Below are 26691 nucleotides of genomic sequence, written 5' to 3' on the forward strand. Positions count from 1 at the left end.
TTGACAGAAGAATATATGTGAGTATCTATGAACAAGTGTAAGTATCATAGTTATAAGCACAGTAGGAATATACATGTTGGAGGATATCCATATGTTTCATCTTATCTTACTTTTCAATCACTCATTCTATTTACCTTATATATACTTACACCTCCTGTCATTTCCTGATCACCCATATAGTCCAGCCGTTCCTACCTGTATGCCTCAGTCACTTCACCCATGTTGTGCCTGACTGAGGTATGTATATCCCTACTGTGCTTATGACTATGATACTTACACTCATTCATAGATACTCACATATATTCTTCTGTCAATATAGCCATGCCCAATGCAACAAGACATGGCAAACACCTAATTTGGGCTCCCTCCACACATATCGGTTTCCAACAGGTCAATCCGAATTACACACCCCAGGCTGAACAGCAGCACTTCACTCTGCAGACAGTACGCTTCCCTGACAATAACTTTCGTGCTGTCCCGCCTCAGGAAAGAGGAGAAATCATGTCGTTCACCAATAATTCCTTTGGTGCAGCAACCTACTCCAACGTGACTTTCACCCCAGATCGAGTTACATATAACGATACATTCAATGCGCCTGACGATACTTCCAGTGGTCAACTCTTCAGTTGGCAGCACCCATTGGAGTATGTTGCCCCAGTTCCGCAAGCCTTGCATTTCGTACCAGATGCCGTTGGTCATTATGGTTCGTACCAAACTTATGAAGCTACGGCGCAGACATATGAGTATGAGGGGGGCTACAGTGATATGTCGCGGCAAACAATGGACAATGGGTTGTTCGTAGGTGGTGAGCGAGTACTGCGAGATGAAGGAATTAATGGCGGTGTGTATTAGAACACATGAAATATGAAGACACCAAGGATGTCTGAGTGGTGAAGTGGGTTGCGAGTGCGAGATACAAAGAGTCAAAGCTCAAACTGTCAGACAAATATTCCAGAATAAAAGATCCTCCTTAATGCAATCTAGGTGTACAGATGAGAAAATATATATCGACGTTCCTAGATTATGGCAACATTACCAAAGAATTTTTTTTTTTTCCAGTGCCCAAGATGTAGGCGACGGTGTCGAATTTCTGGTGACATGTATATGCACAAAAAAGAAACAATCGTCATAACGATGAGAAGGTTTTAAAAGGAGCAGTTGATGGAAGATATGAACCAGATGTATGGTTCGACGAGAGTATAGACAAGCCAATAGCGGTGTTGACCAAGATCCAGAATATCACTCCGAGGATCCTGGGAGAACGGTGATAGCTAGTCGAAGACGCCATTTATGAGAGCTCCATTTGCATCAAGAAGGGTAAACTCAAAGTTTGTCCATTGCCCAGCCTGATGTCAGCCGTCGACCATCATATGCTTAGGGACTTCTGCACCGTAAACTGAAAACAGAGTCAGAGAAAGAGAAAGAGGGAAAGGATAAAGTAAGAGTTCACGGTAACATCACGATGTCAGGCCGGCGGTTCACAGGCTATACAGAGGAAGATACACTCAGCCATCATCACCGCCACGGAACCTTGTACGAGACAGGCGCTTGGATCCAGTTTCTCGTGCTTGATAACCAAGTTGAAGACTCGGACACCACCCAATCGCCACTGCACCTGCAATTTCGCGATTGAGGATAAGTATCCAAGTGGTACGCTCATAGCCAGAGCACGCATGAGCGCCTATTCAGTCTGACTGATCCTGACCCGAAGTTTGACACCGGGTCAGCGACTGCACCTTCCAGGGGATGAACGATTTGCCATACTTGAGGCGGGATCAATACTAGATGTGAGCACGATGCAGGGTGAATACGAGTAGAACTGCGGCGGCGGCGTGCTTCAGGTTTGACGGTGTTCACAGAAGGTTAGGCACACATGTCTTGAATGAGAAGGCTGTCAACATATGATCTTGGCTCCGAGGAACACTGTCGGAGCAGTATCTAAATGACGATGCCAGCTGTATGAGCAACTTTGCATATCCGCAAAGGGTACTTGGCACTTACCAGGGGTCCAGTAGGATGCGTTCTTGTGAGGTGACTTTCTTCTTCTGTGCTGGCCTCGTCGAATGCTGGATGCAATGGAAACAAATTGGTAAGTGCTGGTCCTGTGTATGCGCGTCGAAGAGGCGTTTTGAAGATCAACAAGAGATACATGCGTTTGATGAGACGCCGTGGTCTGAGAACCTTTGACTCCATATTAGGAGATGACCACTGTCTCCATGGTCATGGACAATAGGTAGCGCGTTGGGCCACACTATGGAGATAATGAAGAGGATGTCTGAAGAAGTGAAGACGCGCGCAACAACCAAATACGGGCGTCGCCATCACTGACCTTCAATCATCTCGTTGGTTTTACAGGCAAAGATGAGTGTAGATATACACGCACTTGTGATCCAGCACTAGCTCTCCTTCTCAAACGCAACCTTCCAGAACCCTGGCAACTCAGCTTCCTACTCATCCAGCCACAGCTCACACACCATGCACCAGCCCAGAATCTGAGAAGGTGACCTTGATGACCCTTCTCCCCCCTCGACTCTCTTCTCCATCCGGACGCGCTCATGAGACTCCTTGAGCATGTCGCGTTCTCTCTGAAGACAAGTGTACTTCTTCAAGAGCTTGAGATAAGCTTGCCTCCACCCCGGGTTTTCTTCTCCGCTACCATGATTTTCTTTATTCGCTCGCTTGCTGCGTTTGACCTTTGGGGGGTCAGCGTAGGACAGAGTATTATGCCCCGAGGGACTGGGGCGAGGACGAAGTAAGTTCTCAGTAAGGGTTGGTGTTTGCGGGAGAGGCGAGTGGAGAGGACTACGGAATATCCCCGGTAGACTCCAGTTGGTAACATCGCTACCTTCATCTTCCATATACGCGAGTCCTGGCATGAAGTTTGCCGACGAAAAATCAAAGAGATGCGTGACGTCGACAGCGGTCTGATAAGTCAAAATCAAAATTAAACATGCGCGCGTGCACTCAAAGTCAACGCACAGTTGAATCAGCAAGAGCGTCGTCACTGTTCCGCGACGTGAAGATGTTCTAGTGCGTGGAAATTAAGGTTAATGAATAATCCATAAACAAACAGGAAAATATAAGTACTTGACATGCAGATCTAGACGCGTTGTCATCTGACTCCGACTCGGAGTCTAATCCTGTCAAATCAATTCTCTTGCTTCATGGGTTTCTTGAACTGCAGATTTAAAATAAGACTATGGATGACAGTGCGCAGGGTCCACGTACATTTAATGGAGCACGATCATCGTTTATGGTGAGATCGATTGCCTCTCGCTTCAATGGTCTATTTCTTATCTAGCACAGCAGAATAAAACCAACAACTCGACGTCACAGCTAGGTGTAATCCATACCTCTACATCTTCAGGACCACCCCGGTTGAAAACATTTCCGATCTGCGCATTATGGATGATCAGGTTTCCTATATGGGAGGCGGCAGAGACAAACGACTTTGGCAGACAGAACGTCGTCGTCTGAACTAAGATCCAAAATCTCACCGATACCTTTTACCTGGGGCAGCAACGTTGCTGACAGCCAGGTGCCGTTAGCAGTCAGCAAATTACGCACGTCAAAGTTGGTACCAGGATCGTAGTCGTCATCGTCTAAGATGAAGATTTTTCTGTCGTCCATTCTGCTTGAAGATGGTCGTGGGGGTGAAGAAAGAAGGGGTGCTGACAGAGATAGTCCAACGAAGAGTCATATTATATTGGTACCGCATATTTATTCAGAGAAGAACGCGGAAAGGGTAGCCGTACGTCAGAAAACGAAACCAAAAGAATGCTGTCGTGGTTCTGCCTGACCCAATGGGGGAAAGAACTGACCAAAGGCGTCGTCCCTGATCCTTCCAATGATGATCAGTGATCATCAAAAGTGGCTGCTTCTGGCTGCGTTCTACAATGCACGAAAAGTCAGTTTCATTGTGCTCCGAGCTTTCATTTCTACAACTGTACATCCAGTATTCCTTGGGAGTTCTGTCCTTTGAAAAGGCCCAGCTATCGCGATTGAATTCTGAGACATGCAAATCTGTGTTCTGTCTAATGTGATGAAACATTCTTTTTCAAGGACCAATCACGGTCGTCAAGGTCGGTACCGGAGAAGTCAACAGCTCGTTGTGCATCAACTCCTCTCTGAAAGGTGAAGGTAAAATTAGAAATATGAACAAAGTATACGTAAAATATGCGAACTCGAATAGAAATGCAGAGATATAGAGATGTAGTTACCCTTTGAGAATGGCCATAAACTTCTCGAAAGTAACATGCCCACCCAGCGTCTTCTCGTCAAATACCGTATCCAAACGCTTGATGCGCGAATTCCTGACACACAAGGACTTTCCCAGTGCACAACGGCCAGTCGCCCTTAGATGTTCCTCACGAGCACTATATCCATCGGCGAACATCTCCCTCAGATCCAAGATCCACGTCACATTAAGCTCATCAAAGTCTTCACCCATAACATTGAACACCGTTTCGCCAGCCTCGAAATCCTTGAGGAACGTCATCTTGGTTTTCCACGCCTCTTCATCACCGGCGACCCACTCGCTGAGCACGGGATGAGCCAGTTGTGAGCGCGTGCCCTCTTTCAGGTTGAAATGGACAGCAGCCCAAACGAGGACGTAGAAGAATGACTCCAAGTCGTGGCGATAGAAGTGCTTCTGGTTTTCGTTGCGTAGGAGGTCGACGGCCATGAAGACGAACGTCCCTCGAGCACTTTCATGCATCCCAGGAATAGCTATGATGTTGCCGTTTTCGTCCACGCGGGCAGAGTTGTCCCAGTCATTGAGCATACCGATGGGTATGTCGTCTACGCGGTCAAACATCAGGTTGGTCCAACTGATATCCCGATGAAGAACGCGGCCTTTCTTGTGCGCAATGTGATGACCTGGAATTCTCATGAGCGAACTTCGCATCCGGACAAAGAGGATACTCGCATTCGACAATTTCGATGAAGATCTTTTTGAACTCTTGAAGGTTTCGAACCTTCCATAGGTGATAATAGCGTGTCGTTACAGTAGTGAGTAAATCGCGCCTCCAGAAGTATTCCTGCTCATCCTCCAAGTGAGATAGAGAAAATCGTGGCAGACGCAAGTCCATGTCGGAGCCGTACAAGCGACTAAAGTGGAGATCTGATAGGTGCTTCCTGATCTCTGGTGCCAAACGAAGGATCTTCTTGATGAGCTCAGTTTCGGCCACTGAGCCATCGCGCAAAACCCATGCGAATTTTAGGACCAGGATCCTCTCAAAGACATCGGTAACGAGCAAGATTAGTGTCCTTCGGCCCAATAGTTCTTCGCTACTGAAGAGCGGCCCATCGATGGCAGTAAAAACACGTTCCTCCTTCGTATCCAGATCCTCAAAAGTAAACTGGCTTTCCTTCCACTCGCCAGCGGTGTTGGACTCGAACGGATTGAAGCCCGCCTGTGTACGAAGTTGATTACACATCGCCCACATGACAAGAAGATCCTCCGATTGCCGGACGATATTGAACGGAACAGACCGAATCGATCCCATTGAGTCGTAATAGTGCAATGTCATATTGGCGTCTTCAATAGATATCAAGCAAACATGCATGCGATATGCCGCGCTCGTGCATTGCTGGGCGGAGGTACCCAGCCTGATGTCATCGTACGAGATGCAGATGCGCTTGAGAGGACGGTCATGTAATGGGTCGTCTTCAGGAGCTTTACGCTTTAATGACTTTGGCTTGACCCAGCTGGGAATGGATGCTGCTTGAGGACGATTGCAGATATTAGTAGCATTCTGCAATGTGTATCAGTAATCTTTTTCAATATCGGCATTGGGGCCATGCATATAGACATGTACTGGACAAATGACATGTCACCATTTGTCCTTGGAGAGAGGAACAGCCTTGAGTGGGGAGTCTGAAGCACTGGTACCAGGAACTGCCGGTACCAGAAAGATGGCCCCTTTAAATTGTTCAGCTAGAACTGGGAATCTAGAGCAGATGTCCTCCTGACAGAATTCTTGGACAACTGTGTTCCATAGGTCTTGGAATGTTTGTTGAAGACCATCAGGCTCTTGTCTACCAGACAGGATGTTAATCAATGATTGTAGCTTCCTTTGCATACCCCATGCAGGTGCTCAACTGTGAACAAATGCAATTTCTGTCATGCTTGTGCCAAATATGTTCTTCACTCATTGCTCCACAGAGACACCCAAATAAGATAAGTCCTCAAGAGTTTGGAAGAGGTCAAACTGTTCTGTGTTGAGAAAAGATGCTGGCACACTCATGTTAACAGTGATCAGAAGGGGATGGTGAACAAGAAGCAAGTTAAGCCAAGATGATGGTAGTAGAGTGGCAGTTATAGCACAATGAAACAAAGGTGTGCAGGTCCAGGTTTCTGATATCTGTAACATGTATAGTTTAAATTCACACACTACAGCACTCTACCCTTAACCATATGGCATGGACTCAGATACTATGTATGCACATGCGCGAGCACCAAGCAGCAGTATCACAAATCTTATTGTACCTGGCTTCTCTTTCCCAGAATATTCCCCTCCCTCGATGTCAGAGATCTTCCGAACAAAGGAACTCTCTTACCGCTGTTGACAACATTTACTTTTCGGGAGTCCTAAATTTGCTTCAACCTTTATTCGAATTCTATGCCTCTCAGCCCTAGTCAAGTTTGTAGCATGAAGTCTCAACTCCGTCAATTTGATGACCTTGCGTGTTTAAATGATACCAACAAGTGTTCCACATAGCGCTCATGTTAGACTAATTATACAGTCTCCAGCAAGCAAAAACGGTCCAAAGCCCGAAATTTCATGGTCTTCATCATTATATTATTATACATCTCGGCGACAGTCTTCTTGGCCTTTAACTGGGCTTATGTTGTCTACGCTTATATCAAGGACGGAGAAACTTGTGTTACCGTATTGCAGTCTCCCCAGGCACAGGCGTTTCGTTGGGTATCTGGAATCACATCTGGCATCATTGATACTGATATTGCCGACACCATCATGGTTTGTTATGGTGTTCAAAAATTCGTAGCTATCAACAAAATGCTGACTCCAGATTAGATCTGGCGCTGTTGGATAGTCTGGGGCCGTCGTTGGATGGTAGTCATTCTACCGATACTGCTTTTCTTAGGCCAGGGAGGCACGGCATTCAAAGTTCCCTACCTTCACATACACCACTAAATCCCCCCCGCAGTTTTTGGCTGCTTTGCTTTACACGATGATCTATATGTACCTTTTGTTCTCTTTGGGGACTACGTTGTTATGCACCACTTTCATTATCTTCCGTATCGTTACTATTAAGAGATCTACAGAGGGGACTAGTGCTGCGGCGCGCGCCTACCGTGGTATCGTCGAAATCCTGGTCGAGTCCGCCTTGCTCTAGTTAAGTGCCAACTTAGTCTTTTGTACGTTCCCAGTGATAGGAGATGGAGTCACAGTAGTGGTGGTTATCCAACAGCGAAGATATAGAATCTGGAGTTGGTCAGTCAGAATTTCTGACCAGAAATGGCGAGACGTACCCAAGGCGCCAGATACGCGTTGTCTAGCAACTGTACGACTCGTTCGGTAGAGAGCAATAATATGCTTAGCTTCCTTGTCTACGAGTGCGTGGCCCTTCCATTTGAGCGCGGCGCTGAGGATTTGAAGCAAGTGGGCGGACATCAAAGGGAGAAGCACGTCCTTGCAGGAGCTAACGGCAGCATATACCCAATATTTGTGAGCCTCCTCAGCAAGCAGGAGAATGACAGCAAACGGAAGTCCAGCGAGGTCTGGCAGTGGCTCTTTGCACAGAAATTAGAAGAAAAAACTCGTGTGTCCTGGATGATTTAGGCCCAGGACGTGGTCATCTTCGAAGGGGAATTTCATGCGGTACAACTAGAAGCAGATGCTGTAGGACGTGTCGTCGTCCGGGTACGAGACTGTCGCGAATCAGACTTGCAGATGGGCGAGGACGAGGCGAGCTCATCGAGGTGGTAGAGAGAGACCGGGTATCAAACTTGGAGTTGCCGGAGCACAGCCTCTTGTGCCGGTCAGTAATATCATATCAATACCACTCAGTTTCAACGGCTTGCAAAAGAGGCCGGGTCAATGTTAGCACGAAAATTACTCAATTTTTTCTTCTCCACAGCATATTACTACCAAAGATTCTGCTTTGGCCTATCCAATGTCTAGTTATTTTCGCAGGTGCGGTGCTTACGAGTACACTCCAAATTTTTCAGTTGTCTGATTGGTTCTACAGAAAGTTTTCCCTGGGTCTCGTTTGATTATTACGTGTCTCTGTGACATGCTTATGGATCTAACCAATATCTGGATGTCCTTCGCTGAAAACCCGAGAATATCCGCCCAATCCCCTCCCCCACAGTGTTGTCCCGTCGCTCGCTCAAATGCGTGCAAAAGGTTCTTATTCTTCCTCGTCGTCTTTGGACTCGCCGTTGCCACAGGTTTCTTCATCCTCGCCTCTGACAAAGCTGAGGCAGCTGGCGACATCCTCCTCTTCTTGACGGACTTGTGCGAATACGTCGCTTTCGGGGCCTTGCTGGAAGCTGTTTTCGCTGTGTTGCCGATGTTGGAGAGAAGTCAGTCTCAGGAAATCGGAATTGACCAAGGTGAGGTCAAGACGGTGGATACTCCTATACTGGATTGCATAGAGCATGTCGCTGGCTGGGTGAGTGCCTTCCATATGTGATGTTCCAGCCCATGGCCGCTCACACTTTTACTCTCAGGTAACGAGTGACACTCCACGCCACTCATACGGTGACCTTCCGCGTATCGACGCTCTTCACCCGTCAATGACATCCCCGGGTGATGTAGATTCCACATTGGATATCTCTGAAGCATAGGTAAGCATGGTGATCAATGCTGTTAATGCACAACTAACATCCATATCTCGCAGGAGATATCTGTGATGTCAGGTTCGGTCATCAGCCTGTACGCTACCGTCCCCGCACAGAAATTGATATCGTGCACGGCGGTCGGCTATGCTGCGTTCCGCTCCAGTATTAGCTCAGAGTCAACCCTGCCAGTAAGTCAGAGACGAGAAGGCATAAAACGCTTTCTCACCATCATGTTTTCAGGATCTACGGGCCATGGTGGAGACGATCATTTTCCCCTCTGTCAATGATCGTCCACAGGACGATCGCTTTTATGCCTTGCGTCGAGAGGTGTACAAGTTGGTCAGACAAGACAGTGAGGTGAGCTTCTCCGAATAATTTTTCTGATGAACGTGCTAATGTTTGTTGTCTTGTGGCCAACGACCCATATGTCCATCTTGTTGTTATTTAGAGACCTCCGGTTTTCCGATCCATTACAGCGCTCGGACACTAGTTCCCTTGGAGTTGTTGACGAGACCGGAGCATTCACTCCGTTGGATCCTAATTGGTCTTTAGGGACAAGGGTGAGTGTGACGCAAAGTATTTTCAGAGTTAGTCACAGCTGCTCACTGTTACCCTCAGGCACGCTGGTCGACCAGATCCTCGCAGAAATCGCATATCGAGGTTTACTGCCAGTCTCCACCGAGATTTCCAGCACTAGTGACTATTCTGCAGATGAGGCAGAGGCAAGCATTCTGCGAATTGTCATGAATTGTCTACTGACATTTTTTTTGATGTTAGGTAGGATACGCCCATGGCTCGGCGTTCATTCTCACGGCCATCGAACCCGGTCCTTCGTTCGGGTTCTTCAGATTCTTCCGTTGAAGATCTGGAGATTAATAAACCGTCAGAGGCACCGACAGCCTCGCCTATTGTCACGGATGTGCCGTCGTCGCGTATTCCGAAACTGACCCGGAAAAAGGGGACTGTCCCTCCCGTTCGGGTCACTGGACCCACTCACACCGGCAGGTCGTCCTCGTCCCCGTCCCGCATTCCAACCAGTCTGGTAAGGGGCAACGACCTCGAACAGATGTATTACCATGTTTCCTCGTTGCCGTCCTCACAGCCAAATACTAGACAATTCCGTTTCCCTGCACCCACCGACCAGGCACGCAAGAAGAAAGCGGCTCCCCTGCGTGTCGAGCACATTGTAGGGTGAGCCTTGATTCCAGTTGTTATAATTTTTTTTTACCTTTCTCACGTTGTTCCTAGGCCTGTTCTTTGCAATCCTCGCGATGAATCAACCATACAGAAACATCAACGAGCGCATGGGGATGAGAGGATGTTGATCGCACACTTGCTAAGTTGCCGTGTTCGGTACCTTAGGGACGACCAACTGGTCACTGGAGGAGGGCTGGTACGCTAACGAGTTTACCGGTCCTCCTTCTACCCTGGCAGATGAGGGAGCGTCGACTGCTGACGAGTAGATGATACGTCCTGTGTCACTGACACCTCATCCCATCGCGTGCACGACAGACTATGACATCCTTCGACTTCCTCGTCGTCTCCTGCCTCTCCCCGTTTCTCGGTCGTTTCACCGTCTTTTGGACCTTGCTTAGGACACCCGCACGCATGCTCGTCGCTTATGATCTGTTCATGATCTCCATCTACGTATGTCTCTGTGGATATCTATCCTCCACACTACATTCCTCGTAGGCTATCATTCTATCATCCTATCGCTCTCCAGCCCATATCATTATTGCTATTTATCATTCCTATTCCCTATATACCCTTTTCTACTTGGTCTTTTTGTATTTTCTCTTCTTTCTTCCTCTATTTGTAAAGCCCTCACCAATTTGCATTCTTCTTTTGAGGACAGCGTAACATTATCATATCTCTATACTCATTTCTCTTCAGGTTCTTTGAATGTCTCCTTTTTTGATTTTTTATTCGTGTTTTTGTGACGGTTCTTGCGAATTTTATCGATTTGTGATAAAGGATTGAGTTTAAATGCATTCAAGCTCACCGATCTGTCTTGAGTCGCTAAGCATGTTGTCGTATTTTGGTGGCTTTTCAAGGCAATGCTGTGTCCTGGACACCCTTAACGTATGCTTACTTAGATTGTTGTTCGTACTTTGTGTCTCATTGAACCGTCGAAGTCTTTGTCAAGATCTGGAGTTAAACTCATGGCCCGCAGTACTCGTACTGAACTATTTTGTGGTTGTACTCAGAACGTGCAGCTCAGTATGACATCAACCTCCAAAATGTGTGGATAAGTCAATTCTCAGGATAGAAACCTGCATCATACAATTTGTGAAAAGACTTCTGGTAGTGATAATCAAAGATTCCAGAGCCATAAAACATTGACATAGGTATAGTATGTACAGTACCTAGTTCATATACAACAAAACAAGATCAAAGACCGAAAGCAATAACATGATAGCAAACATTGACCGATAGCGATGGATCACAGGAAAGCAAATGAGAGCGACAATCAGGAGTGAAAATAGAAAAGAAGGAAGATGGCTTAGACTGCATTAGCAGAACGTGGAGGGCGCTCCAAACCTTCCAACCTCCTCTCAAGCTCACGTACCCGAGCCTCTGCATTCTGGCGAGCAGCTTCTGCTGCTACCAGAGGGGCATGATATTGCTAGATGTATTCTCAGAAAGTGCTGTTCTTCGAAAGAGTTGTGATTATGCTCACCTCTTTCAGTTGCGCCCACTCCTCTTCCTCCATAACCTTTTCAGCATCCCACTCCGCCTTTATCCTCTCTGGGGTCCTCACCTCATTCACAGATCTACCTCTCCCCAGAATCAACCTCTTCCCATAGCCCGTCAAGGAATGCGAGCATTGGCGACCAGCCAGCTCCTCCCTGTGTATATGCGGCTGTGTCTCCATCTCAAGGACCTTCCAAATCGTATAGGCATACCAATAACACTGAGCAAATATGAAATGGTACTGTGGGGTGTTTCTTGAAGTGGTCCGGAGCAGGTGTCCAAAATTCTCGAGGGCGACAGTCCTGTGGTTTTGCGACTGGGTGAGGTCCATCGTCATGAGAACATCGTACAGGCAGCCTCCCAGCTCCCTTGCAATGGCACTTCTGTTGGGCAAGACAATGAGCCTGTCGAGCGCATTGGGAGGATCACCCTTGGTGATTCTCTTGACTTTGGCACCGGAGCGATGGAAACGATTTGTGGTGCCCCAGTGTTGCGCATTGGGTAAGGCTCTGGAAGGTGAGGCTGTTGTCGAGGGCTCTGCAGATGATGATGCAGATGAATTCGAGTCGGTCGAGTCAGTGGTCCCCTCTACATCAATCATTTCCTGGCCCTGATGTCTGACTAAATCTGCGAGCAGTTCATCCGGCCCCTTGTACTCCTTCGTATCATCATTCAACCGGTCCACCATGAGCAACGCCGTCCGCCTAGCTCGCACAGATTCCTTCAGTGTCACGAACAGGAATTCATGCTCCCAGCGACTACCTGCGCCGAAGCGACATTTGCAGTACTCGATCTGGGTGACGATGATGTTTCCGAGGCCGTGGTCGAGGAAAGGAAGATTCTCTTTGAGAGAGCTGAGAAGGTTTGAGGCGTTGGTTACGTCCTTGTCGGATGAAAAGACACGCATCTCGTCGTTGCGTTGGGGGGGCATAATGAAACGTAGAAAGGTATGGAAGAGCTGAGTGAACCACAGAAATGGCTTCATGTCCCGCATCGTCCGTATTTAAAGCAGAGGAAAAACGAGAGAGCACTACGCGGCTTGAGGTAGCTGGTCGTCGGCATGAGGTACCAAGTTCTCCCACGATGAACATTCAATACGTTGATCTTTCTGCAGCACTGGTGACTAAAGGTATCAGCTCTCGAAACGAAGACCTTGAACCTGTTCCCTGGCTTCATCAACAAAAGGTCCTACTGGGAGCAAAAACCAACTTGAAGGCCGCTCCGCTGGCTGTATCGTCTACATGCAGGCGCCTAAATGCAGCAGTGTGATTAGCCAGAACGATATTAATCATGATCTATGAAAGCCTCCAGAGCACTGGTAGCGAATCAGCTGCACTTCCTTCAGCATATATGCATCGATTAGTACTTGTCTTCAATGTGATATGAACCAGCGTAATAGGATGCCACAGATATTTTGACAAAAATAGTCCCATACGCAGAATTGAGCAAGAACAGGGTACGAAATCAGTAGATTGATGATGATCAGAGTAGCGGGCCAACTGGTTCTTCTACGCTATAGATGCGGGGCCAGGAGACGTGCGAGGGATTGAAAAACAGGGTTCTTTATGAGCCATACTAACCGGACTAAGAGCCAAGGATGAAGACGGGGAGCTATACCAGGGAATTCAAGGAATAGAACAGCGACAAGTGTGAATCGTCCAGGTTGCCAGCACTGACTTCTTCCTCCATGAAGTGAAGAAAGCGAAATAGGCGAAAAAAACCCATGCCGCAACGGAGACGAACACATCTTCGGAGTACGGTACGCAATCCCCATCTAGAGTTTCTTATTTGAAACTGCGTTCCCCCGACGGGGACCAACGAGCCGTTGTGATACAGACTTCACAGAAAAGGAGGACTATCAGCATATTAGCTCAGAACGCGGACTGAAACGATCGATAAGGCCACTGCAAACAGCATACAGCTGTAGCGGCCAATCAGATCTTAATCAAGGCGTGTATTAAATAAATATTGCTCAGATGAGTACAAACAACTTCGGTGTGACTCGACAAGGTGGTAATTGGTTATATAGAGAAACGGAGCTCAAAATTTCCAGTTGTTAAGGATCAAAAAGAACAAATAAAAACTACAGGACCGGTTCATTCTATCCGACGACATGTTGACGACTGCGTCAAGTGAAATGGATAGCGAGCTGGTGAAGAAAGTACAATCACCCTGGGAAGAGCCAGGATTGATGAGAAGGCGAGAGTATGCAGGGGGAGAAATAGAGAAGGACGGGCTGATTGAATGTGACACAAGGGATGCGAATCAAAAATTGAAAATCAACAAAAAGAGCTCACCCTATCATGGCGACAGCTTGATAAGCACACCGCACTATAGCAGCATTAACCCACAATGGATAAGCGCCCACTGAAGCCATCCTTAAGTGAGTGTGCGCGGTTCGGGCCATACCAACAACTTGGATGTGCTACGAGAGTAACACGGCTGTAGGGAGTAGATGTTACAGGTGCCCTGCATGAAAAATAATTACCAAAGAGTCAGACGGAACAGATCAAGACCTGTTTCAAACCGGAATGTGATGAACACAAAGCTGAATGCAAGCGCTAAAAGATTCATGTATAATGCCTGGCACGCCCTTGGTTCCGATCACCGATGAACATGCACTTGGCATTGAAAAGACTAGATGTAAGGGATTCCCTGACCCTTAGACCACGGATCTGCCACGCCTTCGTCGGTACAGGTCTATTACGGCAATCAGATCAACGACTTACGAAGTGCTGTCGAGGGAAAAGGGTTGGTTAGCCCTTGACTTATCAGTTACAGCAGCTATCATCGTATTTCCCATTTCTAGGACCAAAAATGAATGGAAGATGAAAGCATATAATCTCTTGGACTTACCGATACAACTTTCCACCTAAGGTGATATAATTCACATCCATTCGTTGGTGACGAACGGAGTACGGAATAGGCGAGCCTGTGAGGACAATACATCGATAGGTCGGCAGCTCTATGCTGATATTGATCAAGAGTTCATAGGACGGTGCGGCGTCAATTGAGTAAATCTTTTCACCCTCGAATCAGAGAAACAGCACACGAAGTAATATCGTCATTGTCACGGTCATCGCAGAGCTTTGGCGATATTGACGAACCGGAGCATCAGGCAACACTGCAAAGCAATACTGATTACCATACGGAATATAACCAGAAGAGTGCTCACGGGTTGTGATTCTTCACCTGTCTCTATCTGACATAGACTCAGCGTTCTGGGTGCGCTTAGGCCGAAACAGTGTCCATAGCCTAGATCGTCGTTTCACAATCGAGCGTGTCGAAGCCAGCCGTAATTGCAAGTAGTCGCTTGTTGTCGAACTTGTGTGAATCCAAACGGGATCATCACTAAGGGAGAACATAAAATAGCGGAGAAGAGGTCTATGAATACTGTAGGAAACGCGAGATACGAAGTCATGGTCAAGATCACAGTTTCGTTTCGGGTGGGTGGCTACAACCCCACTGAGGCAACGGCGAACTTGAAGGGTAGAAGCCCTGTCCTCCTGTTCCCAACATTTTGCGAACCAGTAAGATTTTGCAACGGCTTATGGGCATTGTATTCAATTTTCCGACGGATATCGAGACATTTATAAGGCGCGAAGCAGTAGTGACGCTGACAATTCCAGCAGAAGACGATATTGGTCCTGTGAAGAATTCGTATAACTCGAAGAAGCACGCGATAGCAGACGAGCACTATCATAAGCTTCACACAACCACCTCGGAGTTATTTTGCGAAAGAGGAGCATGACATGATTGTACGGCGGAAAAATGGAAATGTTCAGGCTATGCGGTAGAGTTAGTATGATATAGAATCAGCCAGTCGAACGTACTTGAAGGCAGTCGATGAACCCTTCTTGCCCTTCACCTTCCTCGGCAACGTTTCATACAGCCCATTGTCTTCTCAACAAAATCACTGCACCCTATGCCTTCATATGAAGAGGTTAAAGTATGAACGAAATTCTGTCTTTAGGTACAAAAGAAAGTCCATTCTGTGGTAATATGTTTGACAACCGAGTTCTATGGGTCCGTCAGGCAGCAGAAAGGTTGTCACACATACTCTCGGACTACTGGGTGGGAGTCGCAAGAAGGATGACTTCTTACCGAAAATTCCGAATTCGCTGAATCGGACACTCGGACTGTTTGTCCGATCTCCTTTCCTCTCCGTTTCAGGAAGAAATCGGTTCTCCTGTGCATCCACATTTTCTTGACGAATCGACTGTTGGCTATGTTGACGTGTTTATTTCTTAGGCCTAAGATCAGTTAGTAGGGCCGACATGCCCTGATGTCGAAAACATGACACAGATAAATGTTTCGCTCCTCAAGGCCCCTTGTAAGCACCAGTTGACAAAAGGTTAAAGACATTTCTGATGTTGATCCATACTCAACGTTTGTGTGAAGGAGCTCGTTGGTAGAACTGCTCAGTCCTCTTCCCCAGAGACTGTTCTGCAGTTTCCTATTTCTAGCTGGGGCTGTTTTCAGTGCAAACACAGTGGGAGGGAATCAATAGATGATCAGTGTTCTTGGAAGCTGATGGACTGGAAGCGCCAGTTTGAACTTCAGTCCTCTTAGATGAGGCTTCCTTTTTTTTTGTTCATAGACACGTTACGTTTGAGAAACAACGCCTTATTGGTCTTCTTGCTTTCTCGGAACCGCAAGTCGTCGTCGGTGCAATGTTCCTCTCTGACTTCGTCTTCTGCTTTAGTCACTAGGCCTCCCTTCCATCGTGCCGTCACACAGGGTCAATTTTCAAATGAATCTCACGAAAAAATTTTATGGTAAACATGGACATTCAATTTTATTGCCGCAACAGTTTCACGGTAAACCAGACCCTCAACATCAACTGCTTCACTTGGCCTCAGGTAGAATCATAAATTTACATGCCACTGTCACTGCTTCCCCTTTGCTAGAAAGCAAATGTGCAGGTGATTATGTGTTGAAAGCCGACTCGATGTAAGTCTACATTATATTGATCTCATATCGACGCTTACCAGGCTCGCTGCTTTTCTGATACTACCTACATCGATATTATCTAGGTCTCGATTTCGGAATAAACTATTCAGGAGCCCCGCTCCTCCCCGGCGAGGAGCACCGGTACGGCGGCTTTCCCGGAACGTTGGCATGTGTGATGAAATGATGGGATCATGGAATTTGTCCGACAAGATTACCATATTAATACATTATCTACCGAGAATTCAATTTTTGCAAACTAGGGCAGTTAGGACGAGTATGGCCTTGAATCCGGCAATAGCCACACCAGTGTCCAGATACCACTGCATTCTCAGAAGCCACTGCATATGGATCTTGGCATGGGGCATCTCCACTTCCATGAGAATGACCTTCCAGAGCACCTGTGAGCCACTGAGTATGTGGATGACCAACTGGATTGAGAGCTGGTGGATCTTGTAGTCTGTTCTGTCTTTATTGCTGGATATCTTCCCACCTAGATAGACAGTGAGTGAATCCTAATGTAAGATGAGCAGTTAGGACCTAGGTACCTGATATCATGCAGCTGTTCCAATAAATCATCAAGCTATTCCTGAGTTTGACCTGTCATTGGGTAGAATTAGCATGCTAGATGCAGTAGATGGGATGTCTGTATCCCAGACAAAGTTTGACAATGAATATCTCAGTGCAATGCTGGGGTAGTCAAGGCCCACAATACTTGAAAATGTCAATTTGTCAAAGAAACTGTCTGAGAATTTTGCAGAAGGACTTGGTGACTGATACTTGGTAAAACAATGTAATGCAGCCATGACTTGGAGGGAGGAAAGTGAGATGGTTGAGAAAGACTGCAGAAAGGCAGTGTATTTATATTTTTCTCAGTATGATAACCACTTCAAGTAAAGCTACTGAAATGTCAACTACAATACAATGGACAGAAATGGATTTGACCTTGTTCATTACTACCCCCTGCCTGGTTTTCATTGAGAAGACATGGCTCAGTGTGTCACAGCTGTTGATGTTTGGGATTGAGATAAGAGTTGTATTACACAACTGTAGTTGGGGTTTGTAGCAAGTTCCTTCAACATTGGAAAAATTATAGCTACATATGTTTCTATAGTATTCTAGTAAGTTCCTACACTGTCCCAGAGTCTCCGTGTGCAGTCAGCAATGAACTAACTTCAGTACTTTCATCATCTCGAAGTTTCCGGATTTTTCCGGATTGATACCGAGTCCGGCATACTATATTTGGTATGATTGATCATGCTCGATTCTCGAAAGCCATCTTGGCAAGCAAGGAGTGGAACACATGAAATTATAACATCAGAAAGAACTGCTACTCTAGTCCGTGTGAAAGCTCAGTACAACAGTACAAACTATATTGATTTCTCAGGCAGACTACTTCGACTACAGGTTCTGGCTCAGGGCCATGTCTGATGAGCAGGGGGCATGGCATGGCATCATAACGGTCGTCATGTGCATAGTGCACAGCCTCCGGCTTGGATGGGTCCTCCAGCCGAGGCAAAGTCTTGAGAAACCCTGGGGCTCCTCAATAGCTTTTTCCCTCGATTTCTGTCCGGTCCAGACGACTACTCCAACATATGGTTTAACCTTTCGTGGAATCAGTGTCCACATGGCCAGTGCCCGGTCCGACTCCTCGTCAGAAACGGACGCCACCAAATTTCTGTTGGGCTCGGAGATATTCTTTGACATCACGTATTGTCCGGTTTTCCTCGGGCGTCGGGTGTTTGCGAGCAGGGGGATTGGTCGACAGCTCGAGGGTCGAGTTATGACGCTGCAGTAGCGCGGGTTAATTTACTAGTGCATCCGATGGGGTGATTGCCGTTATTGATGTGATTGGCGTGGGACGTTATGAGATCAGTGCGTATGGAGAACTTAACATCCGTTAGGACGCCACCTCGGACATGCAGGAAGGTATGTTATATTGCGCCAAGCAAATCGTACCTAGCATGGATTTTCAATTGTATTGTAGTTATGTCTAGTGAACAAACCAGTTATCCAGTTGTGCCCAAGGTTGCGTTTAGGATTTACTTCGATATGGACTGTCACTAAAGGTATCATGGTAATTATCTACAGGACAGAGTATTATGTGAGGCATAGATAAATGAGGGGCATACGCTAGCAGCAGCAGATAACAGATGTGTGTGATATGTACATTTTCCTTAAATTATTGCAAGGCCGTCAGATTATACAGAATTAGTGGAGCAACTATATTAAGTTACGCCAAAAGAGCATAGTACGAAAGAGGAAATAACCCGCCAGCGGAACTTAAAGTCCCAGATCGCTGTCCGAAGGGGAATACTGTTCCCCATATCCAGAAGCCAGTATGTGTCCCCGCAGCGAATAATGCGGATCCGTGCTATTCAAGACTAGCAGGTCATGATGATCCACAGCCCAAGCCGACGTCTGAGGTTGAGACATGCACGCGGTTGGCCAATGAGAAAAGTTCCGATCAGAACACGCGTTGAGAGGTGGCGGTATCGCAACGTTACACGCCGGCGTCTCCGCAAAATGGGGTGGTAGGGCAGGTCCGGTCGACGAACGAGAGTAGAGAATGGGCGAAGGTGTTGGGTATGTATGTGAGAATTCGTAGACAAGGGACAAAAGTATTACCTCGTCCGACGGTCTAGGTTCGATGATGGTTTGAGTCACGGTACACTGTGCTAAATCTAGGCGGGCTGTTAGAGAAGAACGTTACATAAAAGAAGGGTATGGCAACGTACCATATCTTTCACACAGATGTACCCAATATTCGGGTAGGAACTTGGTTCGGTAGGCATAACAGGAGGCAGGGTTTGCTTGCTCCGCGTGTGGGAGCAACGGTGATACCTCCGAGTGCACCGGTACATTGTTGGCATAGACAGTGAAGGAAGAAAATGTAGAAGCTGATGTAGGCCTCGAAGAAGTGAATGTCACGGTCGGGGAAAGTGTCCAAAGAGGACGGTCGGCTGAGAGAATGATTCGGCGATGATAGGAAGGCTTAGGCGGCACTGGTTCAAAAGAATGTCGTAAGGGAGAGTGACCACGCCGGGTGGATTCTTGGTGACAGATCTCGATGCGAACGACGACGTTGCGAGGTATGGCAGGGAGCACCTGATACCCAGTTTCATCAAAGGAGACGCTGCTGAGCGGGCTCAAACGAGACGATTCGGAAGATAATTCGGTCGAGGACGATGCAGTACACTCTGATAACGGCGAGGCCAGAGCGAAGTCGGTCGTTTCTGAGACTGGAGAATCAGCGGAGGTGTCCGTCGAGGATGAATCTGGCTCAGGAGAATACTCTCTCCGTGTGAGCAGCTCAAGGACTAAGAATGGTCGTCGTGAGTGGAAAGGAATATTTTGAGTCCTCAGATTACTCACCTCTTTCGTCTTCACATGTATCACGAAGTTGCTGAAGGCGACTCCCCACTTGCTTTGCCGTCCTGCTTTTGCCCGTCTTCTTGAAGATTTCGTCTGATATAAAGATATTCCGTTTGGGAAACCGACGAAACTCTTTGGGATTCCTAATACTTGCGGAATGCGGACGATATTTTTCCAGAGCTGGACGGTCGGAAATATGAGTGGCAGATATAAATTTAATGACGACGAAAGTACCTTCTATTAAGGCCGCTTCAATTTCCGGCGGCCAAACAGGTTCGTTCTGTTTATTTTTCATCGTCTTCCATGATTTCCTACCTGTGATAATGGTATCGGGACGAATTTTAAAAGAGCGAGAATGGCGTCGACTGGGGGTTGGTCGAAGATTTCCTTCCATTGTCGGGTATAGGCTATTGAAGACAGGAGAGAACTGAAGTTCGTTGCCCATGGGCGGCAGGGATTTGAAAAGAATGACCCTCGGAGGCCGGGCCATATATAAACCGCCCAGCTAAGGTGGCAGAATACCCATCATAGGTCTGGTAAGATCCAGATTGCCTGCCAAGTGCCTTGTCTTTAGCGGATGGATCGAATGCAGACGGCGACTTTATGTTCAACAAAGCCATTATGCCGTCACTTCGATACCATGGTACCCTATACATTGCAGAAAAAAGCGGCCTTGAATAAGAATGATCGGGGAACAAAAACAGTAAGCCCAAAGAAGTTCCTGGAACCTGATACTACGCGCACAACTGTTCCACTTTAACCGGATGCAGAAAAAAGACATTACGGTATTTTTGTTGGAGACCGCCATTCAGTTTTACGTACAGATCGCCAATGGGGCCGTGAAATGCCGGCGAAATTTAAGACCGTAATATGCGGGAACAATGTCATTTGGACCCTTTGGAGCGATTTTTTCGCTTCCTGAGTGAAAAGACAAGGGCGGGCAAAGCAACAGAACCACAAAGAGAGAGACCTTCGAGAAAATGACGCAAGAAACAGATTTAATAGACGTACATAGAGATATGACCGGCGCAGATGATCAAAATGCAGATTTGGTGAGAACCGGCAAACCTGTTAAACTTGGTTCGAACTAAAAATTTCAAATTCATTTCTAGCTGATGATTGTCTTTGTTTGCATCTGAGGGTCTTGCGGCACCGAAAAGCCGAGTGGTGACTTTGTTTTTGCTTTCCACCATTGTGCTCAATGCATGCTTCGGACGATTCGTCGACGGAAGACGATGCGGCATCGCAGACGACAGAAGATGATCCTCAAGTCCCGGAACTCAGTGGACAATCTGGTCCACCACCGCCTGCGAGAACTGCTCCCGTCGCATCTTCAACAACGAGAGAAAGACCACACTACGAGCTACGACATTCAATGAGAGGTCATACAAAGTCAATTTCAGCTGTAAAATTTAGTCCAGATGGGACGTTCTTAGCTTCTTGCGGTAAGTCGAAGGTGTTTCTTTTTTTGACGGTGCTGTTGAAAACTTTCTTTGTCAGGTGCAGAAAATATGGTCAAGATCTGGTCCCCCTTTACTGGAGAACTTATACGAAATCTAAATGGACATACCGCCGGCCTCTCTGATATCTCCTGGACCACAGATAGCGTCTATTTGGCCTCGGCGTCCGACGACAAAACTATTCGAATATGGGAGGTCGATACTGTATGTATTGATAGCGTTAGTATGATTTCAATATATCCTGATGGTTTTTGAACCAAGGGTCTGACTGCAAAAATCCTGAAAGGCCACGCCAAAGAAGTGTTCTGCCTCAACTACAATGCCGCGTCTAATCTTCTTGTGTCTGGGTGCTGTGACGGAGATGTCAAAATCTGGAATACAGCCAGAGGTTTTATGCATTGCTATACTTATCCTCCTGACTTTGATTGAACCTTGTTACCGCAGGCAAGTGCATGAAGACGCTGCATGCACACTTGGATTATGTGACGGCAGTGCATTTCAATCGGGATGCGTCTCTGATCGTGTCTTGTTCCTTGGATGGCCTAATGTGCGTTCAGGAGTTCACAAGTGATCAAGGCTAACCTGTTCCTTGATACCAGACGCATATGGAATACAAGCGATGGACAGTGTCTGAAAACCCTTGCCGAGTCGCAGGATGCAATCTGGTCGGTCGTGTCATATCGGGTTTCCCAGTACTCTGACACTGCCGTTAGCCAACACGTGCAGTTTTCCCCCAACTCCAAGTATATTCTTTCTACGGCACACGATAGTGCGATACGATTATGGGATTATCAGACCAATCGCTGTCTAAAAACATATGTTGGCCATTCTAATTCGAAGTACTGTATATCGGCCTGCTTCAGTGTTACTGGTGGGAAATGGATCGTAGCAGGCAGCGAAGATCATAAAACCTACATTTGGGACCTGCAAACACGAGAGATCGTTCAAATTCTTGAAGGACATACCGGTACGTTTCTCAACCACCTGACCTGACTAGCACCAACACTGTCTTGTTTCAGACGTCGTCGTCGCAGTCGCTGTGAGTATTGTGTCGTCTTTTCTCGCCCAGGAACTGACATACCCCTTCCAGACACACCCCTCGCACAACATGATTGCAACGGGCTCCATTGACAGCGATCTTACCATCCGGATATGGTCTGATCGCACAGGCGAAGCCTGACGCCGACTTTGTACTTTTTTTTTAACGGTTTTCATGACGACAGTGTAGATTTACTTTCAGATCATCAATAACATGTACATCTTGGTGTAGAAAAGGGGTTAGGCTGGAAGATACTCAGTGTTGATAATACTAATACATGGTCCATTAAATGCGACAGGAAATTGTTGTGAACAGAAAAAGAAAGCATTGTCGACTGTCCGGAACGATTATGATGCACGTGGTTGGCTAACAGGTTCGGCATTCAACAAATCTACCGCAGCGAAGAGTTAATTGACGTCTGACAGGTAAGTGATAACCTCACCTTTAGCCACCTCTTTGTCCGCATCAGTTAATCCGGAATCATGCGCTTCTAGGAAAGCGTCGACCTAGACACTGTTTCAGCCAGGAGCTATATGATGCAAGGCAAAAGCAGACGAACCTCGTCCATGACGTTGTCGCCTCCGTCTAGTGTATCATCACCATCAAAGTCTTCATCGTCGTCGTCGTCCTTAGCATCATCAATGGCAAATGCAGTGCGTTCCATGAGCGCAGCATTTGCTGCTTGTACCATAGGCATCGGTGAGAACACAGAGTCTGCTGTAGCACTTGTTATATCCACACTAGGCGTCGAGGATGAAGCTACGAGCGTCGAAGAACTCTCGCTCGACTCGAGACTTGCTTTCGACGAGGAGTGCCGCATAGATGGCGTGAGAAGCGACTCCCGAGCCTTGGGTTCTTCAAGTTTCGTGTAACGTCCGATAGAGGGCCGATGAATCACCTTCGGGGATGCCGTGGTCAACAAACCGGTTTTACCACACAACTCCGCCGCTACTTACCTGATGTTTCCCAATCGTCTTTCCAATCTCATCTGTGAACATGTTGAACATCCTCTTGTTACTATCCGTGGCAATCGTAGACCAAATATCGCCTAATAGGCCACTGTTAGATATCGGCAATTCCATGTCAGGTAGGGGGTCAAGTCTGAACGACGCTGACAGGTCGGTCTCGAAGAAGGACTCAAGGACCTCATCTGCCAGTACAACCATTCGGAATCTAGGTGACAAAAATGAGCATTCTTCATAAAGTTAGGAGGACCTTTGGACACATACGTCGCTAAGTTCAGATACGGCTGATTAGGCGCAATATGCGGCGGTGACGATAGCTCGCCATCCTCTCCTGTTTCGTCTTCTGGTTGGGGTAAAAGAGCATCTCCATATTCGAATGCATTAGTCATGAATCGACTGACGGCTCCGAGGTACGCATCCCCAATCTCATAACGAAATATAAACTAAAGCAGGACTATTTTAGAAGGCAAAGTGACAAGCACTGGGAACTTGACATACCAGAAATGATTCCGAAAGAGTCAACACCTCATCTTTGGTGAGATAACCGTCTTTGTTCTTGTCGTGAAGGTTGAAGAACCATTCGATATTCTCCATTAGATCATTGAACATGACGCCGTCCAATCCGGAGACAAGATCCTGTTAACGCCGATTCAGACGTGATCTAGACATAAAAGCAAGGGGTAAAAGTACCTGGAACGACAGGGCACCGCGGCACGACGTATCCCAAAAGAAGAAAAGGCGATCAATGAATTCGTGCTCTGCCATTTCACGATCAATACGTTGCTGAAACAATTAGTGAGAAAAAAGGCCAGGAGGAATGATACTAGGGCAAACCTGGAAGCCGTTGCGGACGATTCGCTCGTCCCGTGCCCATGTCGCGATTTCGCTGAGGAAATACTGGAATGTCTTCAAGCCAATCCTGGTCTCAGGCTTCTCTTCTGTCCCGTCGGCAGGTGTCAAAAGACTGGGAGGGAGAGGCACAGCCGGTGGAGGAGGGTATATACACATTGCCCTGTACAGCGAATCATAGACAAGCCCAGCCTGTTCTTTGTTAAATCTGCCTAGACTTTTGAGGTTCCGCACAGCAGAACGTTTAGAAAAAGACTCTATACTATGGATGATCTCGCTCCTGAACCGCTTGCGCTCTGAAAGGATCATGTCGTCCGTTATGACCGAGAATTCACGGAATGACACCAGAAGGAGCTCTTGGAAACGTGTTATTGCTCGCGCACGAGGATCGGTCGAGTTCGGATGTGCAGAATCTCCCAAAGATGCGAAATAATCTCGCATGAGACTTGAGATGCAATTATCAGATCATAAGCGACAAGAAGAAGGACGGAATTTACTTGAGAAAGTGGCCGTCATCTTGGATCTGGAGAAGCTTCTCCCCATTGATCTTGAGAATAGCTATTGACAGAATATGAGTCGACATTCAACAAGTCAGCCAACGTGCTAACCCAGTCTAAAATAAGGAGGAAATTTGAGTCGCTAATTCAGGGATATTTATAGCAGTCGCTTACCCCACTTGGAATAGTACTTTCGGGCCCATGCAGAAGAAACAATCCACAACCCGAAAAGCGAAAATCATGGGCATACTGTTAATATACCTGTGGCGACATCAACATAAACCAAAGAACAAAATAGCAGACATGCACCCACAGACTCAAGAACCAGGGCAACGACGCAACCGAAAGTTGAACATCCACCTCTTGGAAATGGTCGTGAATCATCGGCAAGCACCGTTGGACTAAGGACTCAAAGACTCGCTGATCTAGTAGTGTTCCATGCATGGAGGGGCTGTAAAGGACTTAGATCGATATTTTCCACAGACGTCAAGGCGACGTACGCATAGTAACCAGGAAGTAGGCGATCACATAAAACTTCTAACAGCCAAAATGCTTGCTCTTCCGACATATATCTAAAGCAATTATAAGTGGATGAAACACCGGGGAAACTTGGCCACATACATAAGAATGGCTGCTGCCAAGATATTCATTGCCTTTCGATTCCAAGTCAGGGTCTGGGTGTGACTGCCAACGAGCTACGGACCTGACAATAACCAAGTTCGGGATTCTTGAACGAATAAGCCTGCAACACGCGTCGGAGGGCGCCGATTCCTTCTTCAGACTGGTAACCTGCGTACTCTGGCAAACTCCTATGAAGATCCTTCTCAATATCCTCCGTGCTGGTACTTGTCCGTCCCTTGTTCTCCTCTAGTATCCGATCATAGCAGCCGGGGTTGGAAAAGCGCAGAAATATGGAGCCGGATAAGGTTTCCCACATCTCCCCACGAAGTCGGTTAGGTAGTCCGACTTGTACAAGGCGGGTACATTGAGGGTACCGTAAAAGGGTGAGATTACGACCATGCACTTCCAAGACGAGTCAGTCAAACACGTTGAACATGCGCCGGCGCCTAACACATACTTCGCAAGTAATTTGTCCATAGTTTAATCTTGGAAGCTTCACGAAGCCTAAGTTTCTCTATATTAGCAGACCCGTTAAGCAAAGATAAAGATACACACTTCTTTGGATCTCCAGGAAACTTGAACCGTAGCCCAAGACCGCCATGGTATGTCGTCTCCGGAGGCCCCGGGTGTTCCTTCTCCTGGCTAATAAGGCTCCCATCCTCTCTCTCCTGATCCGCGATAGAAGACGTCGTGGGCACGAGCGCTTCTGAATAACACGTCTTCACGAACCCCTTGACAGCCTTCATCTGCCCACGCTGTAGCTCAATCTTCAATGCATCACGCAGCAACAAACAGAACTGGTCTGCCGCCGGTCGAAGGGACGTCAATTGGACGATCTACGACCATTCAATGCATGTGTCACCACCACAAGAAAATGGTGACTTACCAATTTGCCACCATGGAAGAGAGAAAGGCTCAGTGCATAGATACCCGCTCGAGCATTGAGCCGTTCGACGCGCCGTATTGTCGACAGCGGGATGGTGAAGCGCACAGACTTGCGGTCGAGTGATGTAAAGGCCAGATAAGGAGCAATGAGATACAGTTTACCCGCCTAAGAGGCTATCGGTCAAGGGTCTCGATGCTGCAAGACCGTCGCTGTACTCACATACGAATCTTCTTCTCCTTGTACCCCCAGGCTCAACACGGCATTAATATCCATCTTTTCAACCTCCTCTTCAGGCGCCTTCTCGGACGGTGAGCCATTGGGCGCCGGTGTCGCAGGCAAGGAGAAGAATATTTGTGTTAGCTGTTCTTTCGTCGGCTCCTTGAAATTCCGTAGCGCGGTGGAAATCGTCGACATCGCTGCCCGTCGCTAGGAACTGGAGAGTATGAGGACGAGGTTGATGGCCACCCCCAATTCCCAGGCGATGAAGGGTGACGAAACTGAGCAAGTGTCAAGAACGATGGTGGCTGTGCAGCACAGTGATTC

The 26691-nt window shown here is 47.2% G+C and overlaps 14 protein-coding genes across 14 annotated transcripts; 8 read left to right on the top strand and 6 right to left on the bottom strand.

Moving 5' to 3' along the window:
- Positions 1-321: 321 nt before the first annotated feature.
- Positions 322-852, top strand: BT62DRAFT_1008216 (uncharacterized protein; the record flags this gene model as incomplete). The annotated part of the gene is made up of 1 exon (XM_043177420.1): positions 322-852. The coding sequence occupies one exon, from the start codon at positions 322-324 to the stop codon at positions 850-852; it is 531 nt and encodes a 176-aa protein (XP_043038052.1).
- A 331-nt stretch (positions 853-1183) lies between these two features.
- On the top strand, positions 1184-1633 carry BT62DRAFT_921326 (uncharacterized protein; the record flags this gene model as incomplete). The annotated part of the gene is made up of 2 exons (XM_043184288.1): positions 1184-1264; positions 1379-1633. The coding sequence occupies 2 exons, from the start codon at positions 1184-1186 to the stop codon at positions 1631-1633; spliced, it is 336 nt and encodes a 111-aa protein (XP_043038053.1).
- A 763-nt stretch (positions 1634-2396) lies between these two features.
- Positions 2397-3630, bottom strand: BT62DRAFT_921327 (uncharacterized protein; the record flags this gene model as incomplete). Its single annotated transcript, XM_043184289.1, has 7 exons — positions 2397-2447; positions 2475-2924; positions 2980-3027; positions 3229-3297; positions 3354-3395; positions 3448-3510; positions 3568-3630. 7 exons carry the CDS (start codon positions 3628-3630, stop codon positions 2397-2399), a joined length of 786 nt encoding a protein of 261 aa, XP_043038054.1.
- Positions 3631-4163: 533 nt separating this feature from the next.
- On the bottom strand, positions 4164-6083 carry BT62DRAFT_995509 (uncharacterized protein; the record flags this gene model as incomplete). The annotated part of the gene is made up of 3 exons (XM_043190527.1): positions 4164-4878; positions 4913-5756; positions 5862-6083. The coding sequence occupies 3 exons, from the start codon at positions 6081-6083 to the stop codon at positions 4217-4219; spliced, it is 1728 nt and encodes a 575-aa protein (XP_043038055.1). The 3' UTR covers positions 4164-4216.
- Positions 6084-6785: 702 nt separating this feature from the next.
- On the top strand, positions 6786-7362 carry BT62DRAFT_1008219 (uncharacterized protein; the record flags this gene model as incomplete). Its single annotated transcript, XM_043177421.1, has 3 exons — positions 6786-6983; positions 7041-7058; positions 7111-7362. 3 exons carry the CDS (start codon positions 6786-6788, stop codon positions 7360-7362), a joined length of 468 nt encoding a protein of 155 aa, XP_043038056.1.
- On the top strand, positions 7197-7959 carry BT62DRAFT_934199 (uncharacterized protein). Its single transcript, XM_043186689.1, has 2 exons — positions 7197-7451; positions 7499-7959. Exon 2 carries the CDS (start codon positions 7560-7562, stop codon positions 7806-7808), a length of 249 nt encoding a protein of 82 aa, XP_043038057.1. The 5' UTR covers positions 7197-7451; positions 7499-7559; the 3' UTR covers positions 7809-7959.
- Positions 7960-8026: 67 nt separating this feature from the next.
- BT62DRAFT_248597 (uncharacterized protein) lies at positions 8027-9206 on the top strand. The gene is made up of 5 exons (XM_043180226.1): positions 8027-8158; positions 8218-8643; positions 8702-8818; positions 8872-9000; positions 9053-9206. The coding sequence occupies exons 2-3, from the start codon at positions 8263-8265 to the stop codon at positions 8816-8818; spliced, it is 498 nt and encodes a 165-aa protein (XP_043038058.1). The 5' UTR covers positions 8027-8158; positions 8218-8262; the 3' UTR covers positions 8872-9000; positions 9053-9206.
- Positions 9207-10274: 1068 nt separating this feature from the next.
- BT62DRAFT_248614 (uncharacterized protein) lies at positions 10275-10786 on the top strand. The gene has a single exon (XM_043180227.1). It carries the CDS (start codon positions 10462-10464, stop codon positions 10750-10752), a length of 291 nt encoding a protein of 96 aa, XP_043038059.1. The 5' UTR covers positions 10275-10461; the 3' UTR covers positions 10753-10786.
- A 449-nt stretch (positions 10787-11235) lies between these two features.
- On the bottom strand, positions 11236-12785 carry BT62DRAFT_248641 (uncharacterized protein). Its single transcript, XM_043180228.1, has 3 exons — positions 12666-12785; positions 11493-12614; positions 11236-11438 (listed from the first exon to the last, which is right to left on the bottom strand). Exons 2-3 carry the CDS (start codon positions 12498-12500, stop codon positions 11316-11318), a joined length of 1131 nt encoding a protein of 376 aa, XP_043038060.1. The 5' UTR covers positions 12501-12614; positions 12666-12785; the 3' UTR covers positions 11236-11315.
- A 3569-nt stretch (positions 12786-16354) lies between these two features.
- On the bottom strand, positions 16355-17262 carry BT62DRAFT_921331 (uncharacterized protein; the record flags this gene model as incomplete). The annotated part of the gene is made up of 5 exons (XM_043184290.1): positions 16355-16412; positions 16498-16523; positions 16717-16949; positions 17005-17018; positions 17057-17262. The coding sequence occupies 5 exons, from the start codon at positions 17260-17262 to the stop codon at positions 16355-16357; spliced, it is 537 nt and encodes a 178-aa protein (XP_043038061.1).
- A 249-nt stretch (positions 17263-17511) lies between these two features.
- On the top strand, positions 17512-18393 carry BT62DRAFT_248711 (uncharacterized protein). The gene is made up of 2 exons (XM_043180229.1): positions 17512-17794; positions 17844-18393. Exons 1-2 carry the CDS (start codon positions 17714-17716, stop codon positions 18252-18254), a joined length of 492 nt encoding a protein of 163 aa, XP_043038062.1. The 5' UTR covers positions 17512-17713; the 3' UTR covers positions 18255-18393.
- A 346-nt stretch (positions 18394-18739) lies between these two features.
- BT62DRAFT_1008226 (uncharacterized protein) lies at positions 18740-20276 on the bottom strand (the record flags this gene model as incomplete). Its single annotated transcript, XM_043177422.1, has 4 exons — positions 18740-19140; positions 19195-19776; positions 19832-20011; positions 20066-20276. 4 exons carry the CDS (start codon positions 20274-20276, stop codon positions 18740-18742), a joined length of 1374 nt encoding a protein of 457 aa, XP_043038063.1.
- Positions 20277-21032: 756 nt separating this feature from the next.
- Positions 21033-22640, top strand: BT62DRAFT_952423 (WD40 repeat-like protein; the record flags this gene model as incomplete). The annotated part of the gene is made up of 7 exons (XM_043188232.1): positions 21033-21276; positions 21332-21495; positions 21553-21679; positions 21736-21838; positions 21891-22258; positions 22311-22330; positions 22382-22640. 7 exons carry the CDS (start codon positions 21033-21035, stop codon positions 22469-22471), a joined length of 1116 nt encoding a protein of 371 aa, XP_043038064.1. The 3' UTR covers positions 22472-22640.
- Positions 22495-26648, bottom strand: BT62DRAFT_952425 (TBC-domain-containing protein). The gene is made up of 18 exons (XM_043188233.1): positions 26368-26648; positions 26149-26313; positions 25818-26098; positions 25720-25766; positions 25345-25664; positions 25263-25294; positions 25142-25213; positions 24955-25092; positions 24816-24902; positions 24642-24707; positions 24130-24589; positions 23986-24078; positions 23794-23931; positions 23560-23738; positions 23287-23503; positions 22890-23228; positions 22773-22836; positions 22495-22721 (listed from the first exon to the last, which is right to left on the bottom strand). Exons 1-18 carry the CDS (start codon positions 26560-26562, stop codon positions 22678-22680), a joined length of 2937 nt encoding a protein of 978 aa, XP_043038065.1. The 5' UTR covers positions 26563-26648; the 3' UTR covers positions 22495-22677.
- Positions 26649-26691: the final 43 nt, after the last annotated feature.

Source organism: Guyanagaster necrorhizus (genome assembly GCF_019112545.1).
Source record: "Guyanagaster necrorhizus MCA 3950 unplaced genomic scaffold BT62scaffold_18, whole genome shotgun sequence".
Taxonomy (NCBI): Eukaryota; Fungi; Basidiomycota; class Agaricomycetes; order Agaricales; family Physalacriaceae; genus Guyanagaster; species Guyanagaster necrorhizus.

What these genes read in the sequence shown, in the direction of transcription:
- BT62DRAFT_934199 (XM_043186689.1), top strand. Translation starts at nt 7,560, where the DNA reads ATGCTTAGCTTCCTTGTCTACGAGTGCGTGGCCCTTCCATTTGAGCGC.
- BT62DRAFT_248614 (XM_043180227.1), top strand. Translation starts at nt 10,462, where the DNA reads ATGTCTCTGTGGATATCTATCCTCCACACTACATTCCTCGTAGGCTAT.
- BT62DRAFT_952425 (XM_043188233.1), bottom strand. Translation starts at nt 26,562, where the DNA reads ATGTCGACGATTTCCACCGCGCTACGGAATTTCAAGGAGCCGACGAAA. An exon ending in AAAGTACTATTCCAAGTGGG is followed by an intron (nt 24,708 to 24,815) that starts GTAAGCGACTGC and finishes TCATATTCTGTC; the next exon opens with AATAGCTATTCTCAAGATCA. An exon ending in GCGGTGCCCTGTCGTTCCAG is followed by an intron (nt 23,932 to 23,985) that starts GTACTTTTACCC and finishes CGGCGTTAACAG; the next exon opens with GATCTTGTCTCCGGATTGGA.
- BT62DRAFT_248641 (XM_043180228.1), bottom strand. Translation starts at nt 12,500, where the DNA reads ATGCGGGACATGAAGCCATTTCTGTGGTTCACTCAGCTCTTCCATACC. An exon ending in AGTGGGCGCAACTGAAAGAG is followed by an intron (nt 11,439 to 11,492) that starts GTGAGCATAATC and finishes GAATACATCTAG; the next exon opens with CAATATCATGCCCCTCTGGT.
- BT62DRAFT_248597 (XM_043180226.1), top strand. Translation starts at nt 8,263, where the DNA reads ATGCTTATGGATCTAACCAATATCTGGATGTCCTTCGCTGAAAACCCG. An exon ending in TAGAGCATGTCGCTGGCTGG is followed by an intron (nt 8,644 to 8,701) that starts GTGAGTGCCTTC and finishes TTTTACTCTCAG; the next exon opens with GTAACGAGTGACACTCCACG.
- BT62DRAFT_248711 (XM_043180229.1), top strand. Translation starts at nt 17,714, where the DNA reads ATGCTCGATTCTCGAAAGCCATCTTGGCAAGCAAGGAGTGGAACACAT. An exon ending in CAGAAAGAACTGCTACTCTA is followed by an intron (nt 17,795 to 17,843) that starts GTCCGTGTGAAA and finishes TTGATTTCTCAG; the next exon opens with GCAGACTACTTCGACTACAG.